The sequence below is a fragment of the Acipenser ruthenus genome, chromosome 10, assembly GCF_902713425.1.
Source record: "Acipenser ruthenus chromosome 10, fAciRut3.2 maternal haplotype, whole genome shotgun sequence".
Taxonomy (NCBI): domain Eukaryota; kingdom Metazoa; phylum Chordata; class Actinopteri; order Acipenseriformes; family Acipenseridae; genus Acipenser; species Acipenser ruthenus.
The window spans coordinates 47,760,452-47,780,942 of NC_081198.1; the positions used below are offsets into that span (position 1 = coordinate 47,760,452).

The 20,491-nt window shown below is 35.2% G+C and overlaps 1 protein-coding gene across 5 annotated transcripts; it reads left to right on the forward strand.

The window, feature by feature from the left end:
* Window positions 1-2,056: 2,056 nt before the first annotated feature.
* Window positions 2,057-20,044, forward strand: LOC117411783 (solute carrier family 35 member F5-like). Of its 5 annotated transcripts, none has more exons than XM_059032409.1 (17): window positions 2,057-2,162; window positions 4,242-4,343; window positions 5,458-5,520; window positions 7,017-7,158; window positions 8,194-8,343; window positions 9,124-9,186; window positions 9,615-9,696; window positions 12,443-12,633; window positions 13,076-13,157; window positions 13,456-13,543; window positions 14,125-14,189; window positions 15,327-15,431; window positions 16,316-16,475; window positions 16,864-16,954; window positions 17,322-17,476; window positions 18,064-18,236; window positions 19,547-20,044. In XM_059032409.1, the coding sequence occupies exons 4-16, from the start codon at window positions 7,024-7,026 to the stop codon at window positions 18,227-18,229; spliced, it is 1,533 nt and encodes a 510-aa protein (XP_058888392.1). In that variant the 5' UTR covers window positions 2,057-2,162; window positions 4,242-4,343; window positions 5,458-5,520; window positions 7,017-7,023; the 3' UTR covers window positions 18,230-18,236; window positions 19,547-20,044. The 5 variants fall into 5 exon arrangements, with proteins under 5 accessions (XP_058888392.1, XP_033875437.1, XP_058888393.1 ...); XM_034019546.3 differs by having other exon boundaries at window positions 18,145-18,236; XM_059032410.1 differs by having other exon boundaries at window positions 5,470-5,520.
* The last annotated feature ends 447 nt before the right edge of the window (window positions 20,045-20,491 follow it).

The following is a 20,491-nucleotide window of genomic DNA, read 5'->3' on the forward strand; positions in this document are numbered from 1 at the left end:
TGTACGTTCCATGGAGGGCATTTGAAATTCCAGCTACCTGAATACCTCAATTGAATTGAATAGCTTTTCTAACACAGTAAAGGGAACTTTAAAACAGGAAGGTAACAAAGTACATTTTAGTCTTTATTTGGTCAAGATACACAACGCAAAACAGGACTAGAGAGAATGGGTTCCTGCAATAGCCACACTGACTCATTTTCTAAATTTAGGTTTAAAGTGATGTGTTTTACATTTGAAACCTGAGCTCATATGTTTGATTCTATACAGCATTTGAATGTGTGTTTTTTATTATTATTATTATTTATTATAAACACATTTCAATGATAACCTCATTAACCTGTGGGAATTCAATTATTTAAAAGATCCTCCTTAGTTTTGTTTTCAAATAAAAAATACATTGTATTCCTTTGCAAATAGTTTACATACTATTAAATATATAATGTGAACAATATTCTCTTTTGTGATTTTTAGGACAGTAAGCAGCCTGCAAACAGAACCGAATCATGAATAATATTTAGGTGCATGTACTATGTAACTTTGACCTGTCTAATCACCAAATCTCAACTGAATTGTAGCCCTAATATGAATAGGTCTACAGTTCAGCTGAGATTTGGTGTTTGGACAGGTCAAAGTTATAAACATGTCTGCAATTCAATAGGTCTACAATTCAGTTCATATAAATATTGTGCTCTGTCCAAGACTTTGGAAGATGAGTGTTCCCTAAAACCCCTGGAGGGAATGTACTGTACCCAGCTATGATTGTTACAGGAGGAACTGATGACCAGGTAGACCGTTGTATGTATTTGTAAACCCTCAATATGTGTGCCAAAAACTTTCCCACAGATACTGATAAGTAATGTCTATGTATCACTGAGAAACAGAGAGGCTTCATGCAAACGTCCGTGTTTTTATTGAAAACATACCTGTATTTTATTACATTGAATATTACCATTATCTTACGCCTATGTTGAAAATAACAGCAAAAGCAATATACACATGTTTTTGTGAACAATTTAACACGTGTATGGTTATTTCTTCACTTCTACAAAATTACTTGTATTGCATAGTTCGATTGCATAATGTGCCGTGGTAGGTTTCAGCAAATGCCAACATATCATCATTCTATTTTCTTGATGGTTTCTTATCCTATGCAGACTACAGTACATTAGTCCTCTGTAGGCAAGCAGAATGTTTAGTACTCATGATGATGAAGACTCTCGTCGAGTCAAAGTCACTTCGGATCTTCATCTTTTTAGGGGTTGTTGGCGCATGCCATCTAAATGGAGATGATGAGCGCCCTCTACCGTTTATGTATCTATTGTAGTTCTGTCTTTGTACCTGCTCCCATCACCATATGCTTTTTATAAATTGTAATATACATGTCTCTTTCTCCCATTTGTTTTTCTCTCCCTTCTACCTTCAGAATACCATTTACTGATGTTACTTTGATTTCTATATCCCTTAACTTCCTATTTAATCTGTTTCTTTGTTGATTATATGTATTGCATTTCATTAATCTATGTTTCTTGTTCACCACAATTACTGCATAACCCATTCGCATGACTCCCAATCCTGTATAAATGATCATTTAATGCTGTATGTCCGAACCTTAGTCTATTAATATTAGTTTCTTCCTCCTTGTTTTTCCTTTTCCCCACATGTTTGTATTTCTCTACTTTTGAGTGCTTTTTTATTTTATAATAAAATCTTCCCTTTTCCCTTTGTTCTTGCCATACATCCATTATCTTTTCTTCACCCACAGCATTACCTTCGCAGGACTCACAGATATTATTTTGTCTATTTCTTTATTTAGATTTTTTTTTTTTTTTTTTGCTTCAAAATACACAATTTCATTTCATAAGATATCCCAGTGACTTCGAATCCAGGCTATTACAATATGTTTCCGATTTTTATTTCACTTCGGATCAAACTCAAGTGCCAAGTGTAAAGTCATGTGATTACTTTGAATTCCTTCTTGGGAGATGTAGTTTTGTTTCGCCGACGTGAACGACTAGAGTCGTGAGGAGCGTTGATTAAGAACTACATTTCCCACAAATCCCACCCAGTTACTAACTGGAGTCAGGTGAGCAGGAAGCAACGAGAAAGGGTTGGTGGGCAATGTTTACAAGCTAGGATTGGAACTGTTTCCTTTAAAAATACAGGTACAGTAAATGCATATTCTAAAGCGGCGTGGAACACTTTTCTAGAATTATGTAATATTACTTCGCATAATAAGGTTTAGTAAGGTTTCCGGTGACTGAGTCTAAATAGCTTGGGAGTTTAGAAGTGTTTTCACTTCAGACAAGTTTAGCAGACAGATCCGGTCAAATGTATAGAGTAAATAATACTACGAATATAATTTAATATTCATTATTTTGAGTATCAAAAAATAAGAACAATTTTGTAAAGAAAATGCATTTCCCCATAATCATAATCAAGACAGCTCCACAGCAAATTATTGCATTTTATTGTATATGTATTTGCTTGTGTAACTTGGGATGTTGTTGAATACATAGCCTGCTGTTAAAACAAACTACATAAGTTGATGCAGTGTTATTATGAACACCGTGTCCTTAGTTTATGTTGAAATCCTGCGCAAGTAACAGAAGACATTTAATCTGTGTAGCTTTACGACTGCTCGGTTTTAGTAAATGTCTTGCCAGTCCTCACCATGTACTGTTTATTTTGTTAATGGGCTAAGTTATTGCTTTCTCGGTTTCCTTTCCCGTCATTCCACCAGCTTTAGCAAACGTATGCTTGTGTGGCCTGACGCTAACTTACAGTCATCCTAGTAAAATAGTTTCCAGATTCATTGCGTGTTTCTTTTCCTTGGAGTAAAAGACCAAATTGGGACGCATCCTGTAATAGTAACTAGGGTTACTATTGTTAGTAACTAGGACAAGCAACGTATCGTCAGAAGTGCCATGTGAGAAATCTACAGCGGCTGTGCCAGGAATCATTCATTTTCTTTCCATGCTGTGCCAAAAGCCTGTCCATTTTTAACAGGCAGTAGTGTGGAGTAGTGGTTAGGGCTCTGGACTCTTGACCGGAGGGTCGTGGGTTCAGTCCCGATGGGGGACACTGTTGCTGTACCCTTGAGCAAGATACTTTACCTAAATTGCTCCAGTAAAAACCCAACTGTATAAATGGGTAATTGTATGTAAAAAAGAATGTGATATCTTGTAACAATTGTAAGTCGCCCTGGATAAGGGCGTCTGCTAAGAAATAAATAATAATAATAACAATGTATTGTGCTGTCAATCAGGTTAGCAGCATATTCTTTTGAAAGCACACGCTTAGGATTCCCAGGGCTTTTCTGCTGTATAGCCTAGTTAAACTGCCTATGTAAACACATCTTCCAAAGTTGTTTAATTGATGTACTGAAGGCAACAGTACATTCACTACCAATTGAACCAAGCGATCATCAGTAATCCCAGATTTCTTTTATTTCCTCATTTCTTTATCAGAAAGGTCAGTGATAGATATGGGCCTAAATGTCTTCAAGTAAACAGGCATAATTGCTGATTCACAGACTGCACTTTTCAAATCGGGAGACACTGTACAATTAGTCACTCCTTCAATGATTGAGTAAGCTTATAATTAGGCATCAAATACTGCTTACCGTATGTGGAGGGCTGTCTACTCATATGTTTGCTGCTTAGGTTGGGTATCAAGTGCTGCATTAAACATTTAAGCTATGGTTAGAGGTGAGTGCAAAACAACAACGTCATGGGTTTCCTTAAGCTGGTTTTGTTTTGCTGGCCTACTTTTAGAACAAGGAGATGGAGTGCTTCAAACATTTTTTGTGTGCTTTATTAGTGTTAATTTAAGCTGTTCTATTCCACATTCTGTTTTAAAGTTTTTGTTTAAATTCATGATCAGACATAATTTAAAATTGTATTCAAATATATAATAAACAACTTCTTAACTAAATGATGTTCTGTTTATAAACTACTGGAGAAACGTACTTTCATTGTAAGCCCTGGAACTGAACAACAAAGGTAAACTATTGTTATGACCTGGGACAGTGCACAGCAATAGATGTCTTGTAGCAAGGATGTGCCAGGGGATGCTACATCATTTCTAAATATCTAAGTCTGTGAAGACACAGAGACTTCTTGTCAAATCCTTTGGCAAAAGATTATATATATATATATATATATATATATATATATATATATATATATATATATATATATATATATATATATATTTTTTTTTTTTTTTTTTTTTCATGATAGCCCACTGTAATGACGACTCTTCTTTATGGTGGAATCTTGCTTGTTCACATTCTTACAGCTGGCTGGCTGTGAAGAAAAGGTGATTTACCTAAAGCCTTCTCGGTAAGAAATTACCTTTTTATTTATTTTTTATTTATTTTTACTATCTAATAACACTTTGCATTTAGTAATATATTCCTACATAAAACAAAGCACAACTTGGATTTCCAAAATAAAACCTGAATCAGTCAGTATAGGGGTTATATTTCGTGCTAGTTTTATAAAGAACAGTACTGCAGTTCAGCACAGGGATTGTATAAGTCTGTTGCTGCATTGTTTACCAGTGCTTGTCAATAGACACTGACTTGGCTCAGATGCTGTAGCTGATTTCCTCCTGCACCTGAAGGGCGTGGCTAGTGCTGATTGACAATCCTGCACTTTGAATAACTCTCTAAAACAAGTTGTTCTGCTGGCCTGTAGAAAACAAATATGCAAACTGCAGGAAGTTCAGATAACATGTAATGTTAAAAGAACCCAGGAAATGCACTGGCCTGCATAGCATTTTTATCTGTATGTCTAATCCTACAGGCTGTAAATATGAAAAGAACAAAGGCTTTTTTAGACCACCTGGTTGCACAATGTTGCACAAGGTCAGAATCTGAGCATGAACTGGCTTGTAGGCAATACAAATCGGTGAGAACAGCAGTTTGAGGTTAGATGTCTTCACTAACAGTACATGCTGCCTACCTGCAGGCCTGGTTTACAAGGATTTGTGTGAGCTCTCTTGAGGTTCTTTTTGTGTGAGCTTATTTTCACAGTGACATTTAAGCTCTTTTGGATAATTTTTAAAATAAAAGATTGTATGAACAACCCACTACCTTTTAGAAACTTTTACAGGAAATTATGTCAAGAGGACTTGGTTTTAATAATGATATTTAAACGCATACATACATATAGTATTGTATTTCTAGTTTAAAATAATGTTGATTGAATTGAACTATGGTGTATCCTGTGTCATTTTAAATGGTATGTATTCTATTATTTACTTTTTGCAGGTGGACCTGCATGTCTAATTTCCTGATTGCTACGCGATTTTTATATTATATAGATATAATTAATTACAGGTGTGTGTGATTAGAAAGGAAGTTTACAACATCAACACATCATATCATTGATGTGGTAAACTTACTTTCTAATCTCCCTGGGTATATAAAAATCCCAAATGTATTTTCTTTAGGTTCCTTTACAGGTTAATACTAAGGGAGTACAAAACTGAACGATTCATCAAGGTACAAATCAGGTATGTTGGCAACGTATTGATGCTTTTATAAACATTTGTCATTGTCACTATTATACTTTGAACAGTCCTTAACTGAATTTATATTTTCATGTACCTTCAGTTACCAGCTATAAGTATGCAAATTCAGGACGTTTCTATAAGATGGCATTTATGAGGGTTAATAAGTTCTAGCATTAACATTCCATATCTGCTTTTAGATTAACATAATGTACTTGTAGGTTATTTACTGCATTGCCAAGCATCTTCCCTTAAGCATTAGTTCTGCTGACAGTGTGTAAAAATGAGACATGCCATCAGGTTGCTCATGAAAGGTCAGGTAATCAGCCGTTCTCAAGGTCTCGCTGAAAAGTTGCTTAGTTGTGTTGGGTAAATGTCAGAATGGTTTCTGTCTGAGGTGTGGAAGACTAGACCAGATCTGCTTCTGTCTTAAACTCCTTGTTAACTCCGAAAAATGGTAAAGCAAAACAGTTCTTACACATGCATCTGTTTGTGAATCATTTTAAACTATTTTAGCCAGTTCAGTCGGTTGTAAAGTTAGTATTATGTGGCCATCATTGCACACTGTATTACTGTTGTCAAACAGTAAGTCCAGTACAGCTTTCAGCGTTCCTGGTATCTCTTTTAAAGGGGTGTCCAAAACATTCTGGTCAAACTTATGACGCCTAGTTCACTTTTATATAGTTTATGGAATTTGGTTGAATGCAAAAGATGTCTGATAAATATTACTGTCATGTTTCTCATTGTAAAGGCATTTTTCACAGAAAGTTAATAATTGAATTTAAATATCTAATCTGAATTCTACACCAGTAATTGATTTTTATCTGAAATGTTTCATTGTAGCTCGATTTTCTTGGAAATCTTTTGAAAGAGATAGTATTCATGAGAAAGTAACAGATCATTGTGTACCTGAATCACGAGCAGGCAGTTTAATGTATTAGGCTAGTTTTAATTGTATGCTTTTGTATGTTTACAGAGTTTCATTAACAGGCTTCATTTATATTTATATATATATATATATATATATATATATATATATATATATATATATATCTCTGTCTCTCTCTCTCTCTCTCTCTCTCTCTCTCTCTCTCTCTCTCATATATATATGCAGCAGTGTGGAGTAGTGGTTAGGGCTCTGGACTCTTGACCGGAGGGTCGTGGGTTCAATCCCAGGTGGGGGACACTGCTGCTGTACCCTTGAGCAAGGTACTTTACCTAGATTGCTCCAGTAAAAACCCAACTGTATAAATGGGTAATTGTATGTAAAAATAATGTGATATCTTGTAACAATTGTAAGTCGCCCTGGATAAGGGCGTCTGCTAAGAAATAAATAAATAAATTATATATGTATGTGTGTGTATTTGTCTTATTTGTTCTAAAAACGCTGTGTACTTTTTTGATAGCAGAAGAATAATGCATTTGAGACTCCACCTTCATTATTAAAGAATAATGAATGTACAGTAAGTGGTTGTAAGTCCTCATGTCCTGTGTTGCAGATGACTAATGGTGTGGGTGTTTATCATGAATCGGGTGAGCTCTCAGAGCAGCTCCTCAGCTCAGCGCAGACGCATGGCCCTGGGAATCGTCATGCTCCTGCTCGTTGATGTCATTTGGGTTGCTTCATCAGAGCTCACGTCGGTATGTTCTCCCTTCTGTATGTTGGATCACAGAGAAATTCATAATTAGGGCTACAAACGATCACGAGGATGCCAAATGCATAGACACACGTGGTGACTGTAACCTTAGTAACAAGCTGTAATTCATGCAGTAAATGGGGTGGGACAGACTTGCTGCTTTAGCTCAGAAAATATTAAGCAAGAATACTACTAAGAATATAATAATCCAGAGCTACAGTAGCAACATGTTGGCTTGCATTTGAATACATTTAAAGTGCAAGTTTGATAGCTTTAAGTAAGGATATCCTATAGGAAACAATCCCAGTCCCCAAGAGAAAATGTTAGTGTAACTTATTGTACTTGCCATTAACATGAAAATCCTGTGTTTGTCTCGGCACTAATCTCTTTACTATCTAACAACAAAAAACCAGTCCCTTTTTGTGCACTAACCTGCTTTATTTCTAAGAAGTTGTGTTTGAATGAATGTGGTGTGGCTATTTCTGGCATAAGCGATGGATGCCATTTCTCTGTAAACGCTGCAGTATTAAAAATGGATCATACCCTGTTTAAAGGAAGTGATGTTAGTTTTAGAATATTTGGGTTAAGCCTAGTTGGTGAGAACTGTGAGACACAGCTGGTTTATGATTCAAGTTCTATTTTTATCTGTGCAAAAGCAGATTATTATTACAGTTGCCATCTTGACATTAAGATTTTTTTTGCTGCTTTATTCAGCTTTGACAAACCAATTGAATGCTTTATACCAAGCAACAAAAAACCTAAAATTCTCTAGGAAAGAATGGATAGTGGACAAAGTAGCTAATGCAATGCTCGCTGGACCAACAAATAACTTAGTGTCAAGGTGCGCCAATGCTTTTGACCTACATTGGATATTCTGCATTGAGGTCGGGTAGAGAAGTGTTTTTGATGGTACCTCTTCATTTTTGTATCACGGGTTTCCATGGATTTAGAGTTACCTCCAAGTAGTTCCTTTATACCTGTTTTCATAATGTAATTTTCTAATTGAAGAAGTTTAAGGATGTGTGTTTGTTTTTTACAGTACATTTTCAAGCGTCAAGACTATAATAAACCCTTCTTCAGTACTTTTGCGAAGACGTCCATGTTTATCCTCTACTTGGTTGGATTTCTTGTGTGGAAGCCCTGGAGGCAGCAGTGCGCAAGAGGATTTCGAGGGAGACATGCTGCACTTGTAAGTATTGTTTTTTTCAGAGATTTTGTCACACAATGTTACGATTTGATGCATGGTTTTAAACTGGAAAGGTGTTTGCTGTTTTGTGAAGGTGTACACTGATTCATGGAATGAAGCATGCATCACTGATCTTTTACATGACCCACACCTCGTGAATGCTAGATTCAAAGTCTCAAAAGCTTTCACACAAACATCCCACCATCAATAACAGACACATATATACATAAATATATTTTCTACATTCATTTGAATTGTAATGGGACAGATTGTCTTTTTTATTTTATTTTATAGCCTTCTAAATAATAAACTGATTGTTTTCTGTTTAAGACAACTGTGAACATTTTTTGAAGTATTACAATTAACTGTAGCATACAGCTATTCATGTTTCATTAGCTAACAAACAAATGATAAAACACTGATGGCTGTGGTTTTCATATTTATTTGTTAATGCACTCAAATGAAAAATTATTTAATTTCTAAATGTGACTGGCAGTGCTTAAAATGAATAGATATTAAATTGTATTTTTTGGTATAATGTGATAAAATAAATTTTAATATTGTTTCAACATTTCAACAAAAACAACAACAATATTTTTGTCCAGATTCCGCATCCCAACAAGGGACCTAATCCTAAAATGCAAAAAAAAAAAAAAACAATAATATATATTTCACATAGTTTAATGTTAATCTACAAATGCATTTGTACCTTATCATTATAGCCTTTAAAATATGAATGGAATATTCCATTCAACAACTGAGAATGTGTTGATTTTTTTGCAGTTTTCAGATGCAGAGGGCTACTTTACAGCATGCACTACAGATAACAGTTCTAACAACGCCCTGGTAAGTATTTGAAATTGTGTACATTATACAGGTCCACAGGCTTTTAGCTTCAGTCTAGGGATGGTCTGAGAAGTCAGGTGACATAAAACAGCTTTTCTGTGTCATGCAAACATGTGCAGTTTTAGTTCTCTGAGCCAATTGATTTCAGTTTATAGGTATATGCAGAAAAGTTTGTCTCATTAAATACAAAACTCCAGTAAAGGCACCATTGCCTGGAGTACAGGGTGATATGATCGTACTGAGTGGCCGTCTTTGCTGGGGGCCCACAGGGAGGCTATAAATATCTGTCCATCCTTATGGTAAGAGTACAATTTTATCATGTTTTCAAACAAGGAATAAGAGCAAGAAGACCTTGTCTAAACGGTCAACATCATACTTTTTCATACTGGAGGATCTCGAGTTCGGACTGTGCACATTTTATATTACAGAGTGAACCACTTTATGTTCCTGTGAAGTTCCAGGATGTTTCTTCAGAAAAGGTTGGCGATGCCAACGGTGAATGTGAAGAATGTAAGTGTTAACTGAGAACAGTTTCTCTGTTCTGCTTCACTTTCCCTAGCTGCTCAGCATCTGAATACGATTCAAATGTAGTCTAGATATTTTGTTTTAACAATGCATACTTCTGTTCTTTACTCTTCCATTCCCTGCACATTATGCCGTCATATATACAGTTGTAGTCAAAAGTTTACATACCCCAATGGAAATTTTATAATATGTAGAAATTTGTCAAACAACTAATTCTAGGAAAAATCTTTTGTAGCAAAAGTTTTGCTTTTTGTGGATGAGGAAAAAAAGTTACAAGAAATAGATGTCTACAGTTATTTATTTTAGCAATTTTTTTGCAAAACTCCAAAAATGCTAATTCGAGTATTCATACACTGACAAGGAAAATGAAATTGATAGCTAGTTGAGGCACCTTTAGCAATAATAACCTCCTTTAAACGATTAGGCTATTTGTCAATGAGCTTTTGGCATGATTCTTTAGTGATTTTCTTTTTCTTTTTTTGACCATTCAGCCTCCATTTCCCAAGTCGCCAGAGGGGTTGCAGCAGTGAACCGGGATAAAAATAATAATTGGGCATTCCAAATTGGGGAGAAAACCGGGGTAAAAAAACATTTGCGATGACTAAATTAAAAAAAAAAATAATAATAAAAAAATTCAGTAGCAGAGGGTTTCAGATGATTGGCCAATATTTTTGGTATGCTATGGAGTCCATTTTACCATGTATTGGAACTAAATTTCCATTGCCATTAGTGGAAAAACAGCCCCATAGAAGGATATTACCACCTCCATGCTTGACAGTAGGTGTGGTGTTCTTTTCGTTGTACGCCTTGCCAGACTTTCTCCAAACGAAACGACATCAGCATGACCAAATAGCTCGATTTTTGTTTCATCACTCCACAAAAGCTTTGACCAGAACTCATATCCATCATTCAAGTGCCGTTTTGCAAACTTTAAGCAATTGTCCTTTTGAGTGGCCTTGTCCTAAGTGTGTTTTTTTTCTTGCACTGCGACCATTGAGACCTTCACCATGCAATACTCCACCTATGTTTGAAATGGAAACCCCAGTCCCACTTGCAGCCAATTCACTTTGCATGTCTTTGGCAGTCAATCTCAGATTATTATTAACCTTCCTCACAATTCTTCTACTTGTTCTTGGTGAACCGAGGGAGCGTTGCAACAGTACCGTGAGTCCTGTACTTGACAATAGAAACAATATTTGAAATTGGAATACTCAGATGCTTGGAAATCTTCTTTTATCTTTCTCCAGCTTTATGACAATAAATCATTTTCTGCCTAAGGTCTTCAGATACCTCTTTACTTTTTCCCATTTTGACTTATTGGTAATTTACAGCAATCCTCCTATGCCTAACCCTTTTATACTCTGTGACAGGGTTGGCTGATGTGGTGACATCAGGCCAGAATTCAGGAACAAAAACAAACTACTGCGGTGTAAAAGGCGCTGCAGCACTGTTTATTTTCTTTAAACAGCAAAAATAAAATAAACAGTTTTAACAAACAGAGAACACTGCTCACAGAGCAAAACAAAGTTTGAAACAAAAACAAGTCACGAACACAAAAAACCAGGTCAGGCTGGGCAACTGTCTTCACTGATCCTTACGTGTTTCTTTTCTGCTTTTTTCCAATTCGTCTTCTCTCACTCTGCTGTTCTTTCCTCCGAACACCCACCTCGAACAGGGAGAGCTGCAGGCTTTTTAAACAGGTGACCATCTCCCGATTTAGCAACAAATTAATCACTTAATTAATTCGGGAGATGGCCACCTTCTACACAAGGTTTTCAAGTGGATGGGACGGCCCATCCACAACTGCAAAACAAAACAAGCTACAGCTTCTCTCCGTCATTATATATATATATATATATAGAGAGAGAGAGATAGAGAGAGAGAGAGAGAGAAATAAAGTGAGAGAAATAAAATACAAAAACATTTAAAACATAGTACTAAAACAAATGCACTTCAATTCACAGGGCTTTGCCCTGCCCCCTTTTCATGTGCAGGGCTTTCTACCGCCCTGCTACACTCTCTAAGAATGTTCACGTGCAATCCAGCATTTTCTAGACTTTTCTAGAATTAGTTTCTGCATTATCATATTGAAATGTCTAGCACCTTTTAGACAATACTATCATAGCATCAAAGGGTGTGAAATACCCTAACAAAAAATGCTGCAATAAATAATTGTAGACATCTATTTCTTGTAACTTTTTTTCCTCATCCACAAAAGCAAACCTTTGCTACAAAAGATTTTTCAAAAAATTATTTGTTTTCGGGAAATTTCTGGAAATTATAAACCTCCATTGGGGTATGTAAACTTTTGACTACAACCGTGTGTGTGTGTGTGTGTGTGTGTGTGTGTGTGTGTATATATATATATATAAATAATTTATTTTTTTTCCCCCACAAAAGCAAAAATGTAGTTTGATAAGTGCTTAAAACATCTTTGATGTCAACATATTTATCCGCTTTTCTGTTAAATGCTGTACTTTTGGAACATAGCCAATAATTTAGCTCAACAGCAGGTGGCGATGTTGAGTTCTTTTTGCCTAAAAGTTCAGATTAGAAGCTCTTCTCATAGAGCCACTGAATCTATGCAAAGCCTCACTATTTACTGTTTTTTTTTTTTTTTTTTTTTAATTCAGTCTCTTCAACAATGAATGTGTGTATGCTATACTATTTTCAGATTGCACCAGGCCCTTGGTCTGACACAAACTTTGGTTTTAAATGTTTTATGTTGCAGGTCCTAAAAAGCCTCGTGTTCGATTCAGCAATGTCATGGAAGTACGTCAGCTTCCATCCACCCATGCACTGGAAGCTAAACTGTCTCGCATGTCCTACCCAGCAGCAAAGGACCATGAGTCAATATTAAAAACTGTTAGCAAACTACCAATAACACAGGTGGCAAAAATCAGCTTCTTCTTTTGTTTTGTGGTAAGTGTATCATTGCTTTTGTAAACTAAACTACAAAGTAATAAGTTCCTTGATTTAGTATTTCTTTTGAGTATCGTGTATTCTTTTTTTTTTTTTAAGTAAATGTAAAAGTATTGAAGCCGTTTTCATGTGAATATATATATATATATATATATATATATTCAGTTCATTAAAAAGAGTGAGGGACTGTTACCGTTACTGCCACTAATGATACAGTATGGTAACTAAATTATTAGACTGTGTAAGGTCTGTTTTCATGTCTTGTTATTTATATATATATATATATATATATATATATATATATGTTTATTTTCTTGTAATGAGTTTTTTTTTATTAATGTGTATCTGTAATAAAACAAAATTTGTGAAAAAACAAAAAATAAAAAAATAAAAATAAATATTTTCCACATGGAAATATAACTGCGTGTTTGTTTGTTTTCAGTGGTTTTTAGCTAATTTCTCCTATCAAGAGGCACTGTCAGACACACAGGTAGCCATCGTGAACATCTTGTCCTCAACTTCTGGTAAGGCTCAGGTGACAAAAAAAGCATGTTTGATTTGAATGTTGAATTACCTGTAATGAAATCTACATTTACCCGTCACAGACTAACTTTTATCATTGCAGCCCTTTACTATGGACCATGTCTTATAACAATTTATTAGATTAACAAGATCAAGAAAAAACAGGAATATGTCTGAATACATCTGTTGAACTGTAGTAAAGTCGACCCATCCCCCCTCCCACTACCAAAGAATAAAATATTTACCAGTAGACGCACCTATGTTATAATTACTTATTTTTATTTATTTTTTTGGCCATAGGGCTATTCACTTTAATCCTGGCGGCAGTGTTTCCCAGTAACAGTGGAGACAGGTTTACTCTGTCCAAGCTTTTAGCAGTGGCTTTAAGGTGAGTGAAGAGACGAAATGTAGTGTTACAGTTGATTCATTAACTTATCCGTTGGTTGCTGGTGCTGTGGAAAGAACAGGAGTTTACCTTTGAAAATGTTGCATTGCTGTTTTTAATTGTATCTTGATATTGGAAGCCCTTCTTGAGCCAAAGTAGCAGCACAGAGTGGCTAAGTGACCTTGTATAGCAATACAAAAGGTGCGAGTATTGCAGCACATTCTAATATTTAGTATTTTATAGTTATGGATGGTTGGCTTAATAGTAGTAACTTCGATTACAAAACACATACAAGAATACAGCAGCCTTATAGGTTTTTGGCATAGCCTTATTTTCAGGCCCTGTGGAGGTTAGCCCTGCACATTACCCTTTTGCGGCCACTGCAAATGTTTTAAGTATGTGTGCATGTATGTTCTCAGATGTATTAGTGTTCTGTGTCATGAAGGCTGATCTTTATAAAATACATTATACTGATGGTACTATTCTCACAAATGATGATTTACGCATAGAAATATAAGTTTGTGTGGGGTTTCTTTTTCAGATTTTAAAGTTTAACATTTTTTTATTATACATTTTCTTTGCAGCATCGGAGGAGTCGTTCTTGTAAGTTTGTCGGGCTCAGATAATACTGATGGGAAAGATGTTATAGGTATTTCATTTATTTTCTTAAATATGAATTGTAACTTCATTTGTTGAAAACTTTGAGCCAGTTTATTTAAGGTCTTTACACCAAAATGCAATTTTCACCATTGCTTGTGACTGTTACAAAATTAATTAAAAAAAAAAAAAACTCAGGAGGTTAATGTAATGGCTTAGAAATGTGGCTGAATTGTTTATTACTAGTTTTATAAGATTGATAATTTGATTGTTCTTTAAAACAATTATGGTCTATATTGCATTGTTGTGTAAAAACATTTTTTAGTGCATATCTAGAAAAAAGTTTTAAGTTTCTGCAAATATATTATTAATTTCTTAAATATATATAAGAAAACTGCATTACAAAGCTGTTGTGTATCCAGAATGGTAAGCCGCTTGCCCAGCTTGTTTTCTATAAATGAGATATTTAATTGGGGAGGCTGCACAACTAATACCGCTACTACTGTACATCACCAGGGCTGCTCTCCTTTCCAACCAATGGCTGGATGTCAAACTTTTAATTATGATTTAAAAAAAAAAAATTAAAAGAATTGGTATCTGCCAGGGACAACTGTTATTAAAAAAAAAAAAATAATAATAATAATAAAAAAATATATATATAAAAAAAAGGGGGGGGGGGGGGGGGGGACTTAATAAAGCATGATGAAAATCACCAGAAGGTAGGGAGAGAGTGAATGTGGCAGATCAAATACACATGGATTACTCATCAGAACTGCATTCCAGTATCACATAGGCACCACATGCGCAGGGAGCTGCAGCATAGCTTACTACAAACTAATGTGATTTATATTCCTGATGTCACCCCAGAATCGCCCAGGTTCAAATCTGAGCTCACAAAGTAATCAGAAACATGGTTATGCAAACAAAGCTATTTTTTTCACAGATGAGGAGAGAGCTTAGCCTCCTACAGGGAGAAATGCACTGAAACATAAATTAACTTCTGACCTTTCAGCAGTTAGCTTCTAAGAAGTATTTGTAGGTACTAGCTGTATGGTAGCCTGGATTGTATCGGCAGATGTATTCATTTTTTAACCAAATGTTCTCGTGAACCTGAACTTTTTAATTTTCCAGTCAATGTCTTCTTTTTGTTGTAATTTCATCTTCTGCTTGCCTTTTATTCCCTCATAAGGGTCTCTCTGGTCATTAGTGGGAGCAGTGTTGTATGCTGTATACATAGTCATGATTAAAAGAAAAGTGGATCGTGAGGACAAACTTGACATACCCATGTTCTTTGGTAAGTTAAGCAGTTTTGATGTTGCCTTTTTAAGGTCAACAATACACATTTGCCAGTTGGGCAAAGGTGCATGGTTTCTCTGGTAAATATTAGTTGTTATTATTTGGATAGCTGTAGCTACAGAGAACTACTGACTCTAAAAATAAGATAGACTCACTGTTCTTAAAAAGAGAACGGAATGACACCTTAAATGGTTTGCTTAAGAACTGATCATTCAATATTATAATGTCCTTTTTAGTTTACAGTAAACTCAATACAGTTCACTTGCTACCTTCATTGTTTCGGTTATTGTGCTTATTCATCACTGCCTTTCTGGTGTTACAGTCCTCTGCAGTTTTCTGCTCCCCAGTAGCTTCTGACCTCGTGTAGGCTGATCAGTGAAGGTCTTCAGGGCCTGTTGCTGTTTTTTAATGACACATGATGTAGTAGTCTTTGGTTTTCTGAGGCTGTGACTAGTGTGGCACCAATAATGCCCCTTTTAGCCTCCAGTAAATTGCTGCATTTTTCCTATTTTACTGTTCTATGCCTTAGAAACTGTACAATCACGATGGCACATCACACATGGATCTATGTTTCATGTTCCTGTTTTAGTTTCTAGTAGCACTGTGGTCACATTTTATTTATTTTATTTCCCCAAAAGTTTTCATTAGTATTGTATTACTATTGCAGCAGATGCCATTTATTATATTAATCTTTCAGGGTGACTTGTTTATTCAGGGACAAAAAAAAAATCTTGGCCATATGTTTTTACAGATAATTACAGTGTGAAGTTTTGTAATATTTTTAGTTAAGAAGTATTATACAATAACATTAGGAAATAGTTTGAGAAATTGCTATACTTCTTTTAGTGTGACTAATTTTATTTTCGTTTTCCCCACTTTTAGGGTTTGTCGGCTTGTTTAACCTTTTGTTCCTATGGCCAGGCTTTTTCTTGCTTCATTACACTGGTTTTGAAGCTTTTGAGTTACCCAGTAAGCTTGTGTGGATGTATCTCATCCTTAATGGACTTATTGGGACTGTACTATCTGAGTTTCTTTGGCTATGGTATGCTCTTTGTTCTTTTATTAATGAAGTTAGTTGCAGTGTATAACACAGAGGAATACACTTCTGTAAGGTCATGGGTAGCTTTACTGTCAGCTTCATTGCCAGCTCTTAAAGACCAATTAAAGTACAAATGTCTTTGACTTAACAATATAATGTTGTTTTTTGTATTGACTGCAGTTAGTTACTGGGCCAGTCATTTTTTCTGTATTTATTTATTTATAATAACTATTAAATTAGATTTTATATAACAAAGTGGGTGATAATAATATGTTAACATGACACAAATAGAGTTAGATGGCGGACATTTTTATATTTCTAATTCAGTACCTTGTACTGCTTTATTTGCTGTTGGGAAGTCCAATCATCGCTCTGTCTCCTTGTTTCTTAGGGGTTGCTTTCTCACCTCTTCATTGATAGGAACACTTGCATTGAGCCTTACAATACCTCTGTCCATAATTGCTGATATGTGCATGCAAAAGGTAAGTGTAATGATATATTATCTGTCTGTTGTTGGCATGACTGAACACAACATCTGTGTAGAAACAGGACTCAATAGAAACTGCTTGATACATGGACTGTACGTATGTGCTATTATATTCTGTATGGAGTAAAATACACTGACGGCTTTGGAGAATAAATTGTGTCTTTTGGATTATAAGAAAACTGTTTTGTATTCATTGCATATTCTCTTCTGCCTCATCTTGGAGGCATGCAGCAACTGCAGGTCATTTTTGTTCTGCGTTCTATAGAATGTTGCACTGTACCAGTATCTACTGCAATTGAATATGTAAATGTTTTTTTGTTTTTAGTTTTTTACATCAACAATAATTCTTTTTTCTTTTCCAGGTGCGGTTTTCTTGGCTGTTTTTTGCAGGTGCTGTTCCTGTTTTTCTTTCCTTCTTTATTGTAACCATTCTATGCCACTACAATAACTGGGATCCAGTGATGGTGGGTGTGAGAAGGGTTTTTGCTTTTATCTGTCGGAAGCATCGTATACAAAGGTAGGAATGCTGTGTATTAAAGAATGCATTGGCAAATAGCCGGATGAGTATTTTGAACTGTATCGCTGCCACTTAGTAATATAACAACTGGGCTTCTCACACATTGAATATGTTCAAGGCTTAGTATATGGCCCTTTTTATATAAATGTACTGTATGTCACAAATGGAGTTGGTCAGTTTAGGAATCATTTTGCAATCTGAACACAAAACTTGCTACCATGTTATTTGCAAAGTATTTGAGGAATTAACCAATCACATCTATTAAGTGCTCGCTGAGATCTTAGATGCTTCCAGTTAGTTCTGCATAATCAAGTTCTCACCTACTGAAGGTAGGCCATCTAGGTTTCCTTCCACTTTTGAACAAACAGGCTGCCTGCTTTTCAAATAACAGGATGATGGTGTGTTTCTAATGTGAACCCTGTATTATAAATGTAATGCATTTATTACAAGGGTTTGACTTTGAAAGGTCTGTGTTAATGTGTGCTTGCAGACACACCTCTCTTTTAAAAAAATCAAACTAAACAAGTTATTTGTATGCAACCGTATCAAAATAAAATGTTGTTTTTGTGTTTTGATGGCCTTTCTAGGATCTTAGAAGGAACTCGAGTTGGTTGGGGCATCTGTAATAGTTATTTTAATAAGTTAAAGAGGTGTCCTGTATTACACAGAACTTCAGAAGACAGCGAGCAGTGTGAAAGCCTCATTCCTATGCATGGTGTTTCTCAGGATGATGGGCCCAGCTGCTGTTCATAGACTACAGGTACTTATGGTGTGAAGTAGACTGTGTAATATTATAGCTGCGTTCTACAAATGTTCTTAGTCACGGTATACAGTGGTCGTTAGTGATATAAGACTTATAAATCCACAATTTTTATCGAATTAGTTATTTTTGCTACTGGACCCAAATACGTATAGCAAAATCATAATATTTTTTACAATTATTTTAACACTAGCATATCTGTTACTGGATGTCTAAAATGTTTTGAAAACTGTAAACTAACGTAGGCTATCCTGTGCAGTTTACAATTGAGACATTGAAACTTTTGTATTGTGTGTTACTGAAAGTTTCCACCCAAAACATTATAAAAATACAGTAATCATTTCACACTAACTCGATTACATTTCATAAAGCTAGGAATAAGATGATAAAACATTGTGTTACTGTTGCTTTTGTTAGGCAGCATTATAATACAACCATAATAAAGTTATCTGATGTTTAAAGATAAAAGCAAATTCAGCCTAACGGACAGTGAGGATAATATCCTTAATACTGTTTATACTGCTAAGTGTGTATATCTTGACCTACAGTGCTTTTTCAGTGTTTTGTTGATGTGTTTGGCAGTTATGTTTTATTTGCTAGAATCCCCCTCTGCATATGGGGAGACATGGCGAATATTATCATGAGGTAATAAGAACGAGAGAGACCGGGTTCCACATGGTGTCTCATATTCCGGTTTTCAAAACCATTGTTATCTGTTTCAAAGAGGCATTTTTATTTTTTTTAGGTTTTTTTTTGTTCTACAATTTTTGTTTAAAATTAGCAACATGCATGTTTGATTGCTAAGCAAGACCCCTGCTTGATGGCTTATAAATGAAATAAAATGAAGATCAATTACCATTTTTCCATGTTAATCTGCTTATAATGTATCAAGAATTCCAAACTGTGTTCCTTCCTGGAATACAAAGAGTAAACCATGAAATGCACATAAACTAAATATGTGTGATACTTACTCAGTAATCCTTTTTTTAAGCTTTGTTCAAAATGTTTCTGGTTTGCTAATATAATTTCTGCATATTCTTAAAGTATTTCTTATATCTAATGCATGTGTGCATTAAAGCAACAGGTGTTGTTACCAGCTGTTCTGTATATTTCCACGCCTTGCCTCTTTAATATACTTAATGATCCGTTGAGGTGTGTTTGTCAAGCTAGTGGTGCTGCAGGAAGTTGACCTTTACTGTAGCATTTGTTTGCCAGGGAACTACAGAAGCCGTCTATCTTGGAATAGTTTATACTGCTGTCAGCATCAAGCAGTAATCCCTTTTTATTGTCTTTCTTTTTCCCTCATACAGAATAAGAGCAGTGTTTGGCAATGTGACAATCCTGGAGAAGCCTGAAGGAAACTTTATTTTTCAGTGCCTCTTTTTACCTTTTTTTTATTATTTTTTATATGATGTGCAAACATTTGATCCCTTCAAACTTAAATTACTGTACCTTTGCAAGGACCCCCTTTTATACTGGACTTAATTTTGTTTGTTTGTTTGTTTAATGGTACCTACAAATGTGTAGGAAACCAAAACCTTTGGAGTAGCCAACCTGCCTTACCGAATGTAAAGAATGACAATATGGGGAAACCACTTGAAACACTCAAACATTTCAGCACAATAGAGCACATAAGAGGTAACGGTTTACTCTTTTCATTGTCAGTAGATGCTGGATAATACTATGATATGTGAATTGGTACTACATCCTCCCACTAAGCTCTGAAAGGAAAAGTACCCTTTCTATTGGATGTGTACATAATACCATCTCCTTACACTGTACATAGGAAATCAAATACAAATACAACAGGAGACAAAAGTATTATATTTTATTGTAAAAAAAAAAAAAAAAAAAAAAAAAAAAAAAAAAAAACACATCTTATAATAATGTATGGACCACATCTCTATGATCAGTGTTTGCAAATCAACCCTGTTAATTTACCGGTTTTCTAAGTGTAGTACTACGTTACTTATTTGTTTCTCTATTTACGGAAAAACACTAATTAATTAAATATACAAAGTGGCCTTATACTGTACATGCATGTTCAAATATCAAGTTAAGAGTGGCGCTGAGGACAGTACCTTCACTGTGTCCTTGAACTATTAGTATTACTATACACAATGCCTACGTTAGAGCCCTTAGTAATGTATTGGGACTGGTAGAACATGTTTCGATGAACTGTTAGGTTTAGATTATTTTTTTTTATTTTTAGTTTAAGCTATAGATACAACAACTAGATAAATGCCCCCTGACTC

Bases quoted from the DNA above. Each gene is read 5' to 3' on its own strand.
- LOC117411783 (XM_059032409.1), top strand. From the start codon at position 7,024: ATGGTGTGGGTGTTTATCATGAATCGGGTGAGCTCTCAGAGCAGCTCC. The intron at 7,159-8,193 runs GTATGTTCTCCC...TGTTTTTTACAG, and splicing joins CTTCATCAGAGCTCACGTCG to TACATTTTCAAGCGTCAAGA. The intron at 16,955-17,321 runs GTAAGTGTAATG...TTTCTTTTCCAG, and splicing joins CTGATATGTGCATGCAAAAG to GTGCGGTTTTCTTGGCTGTT.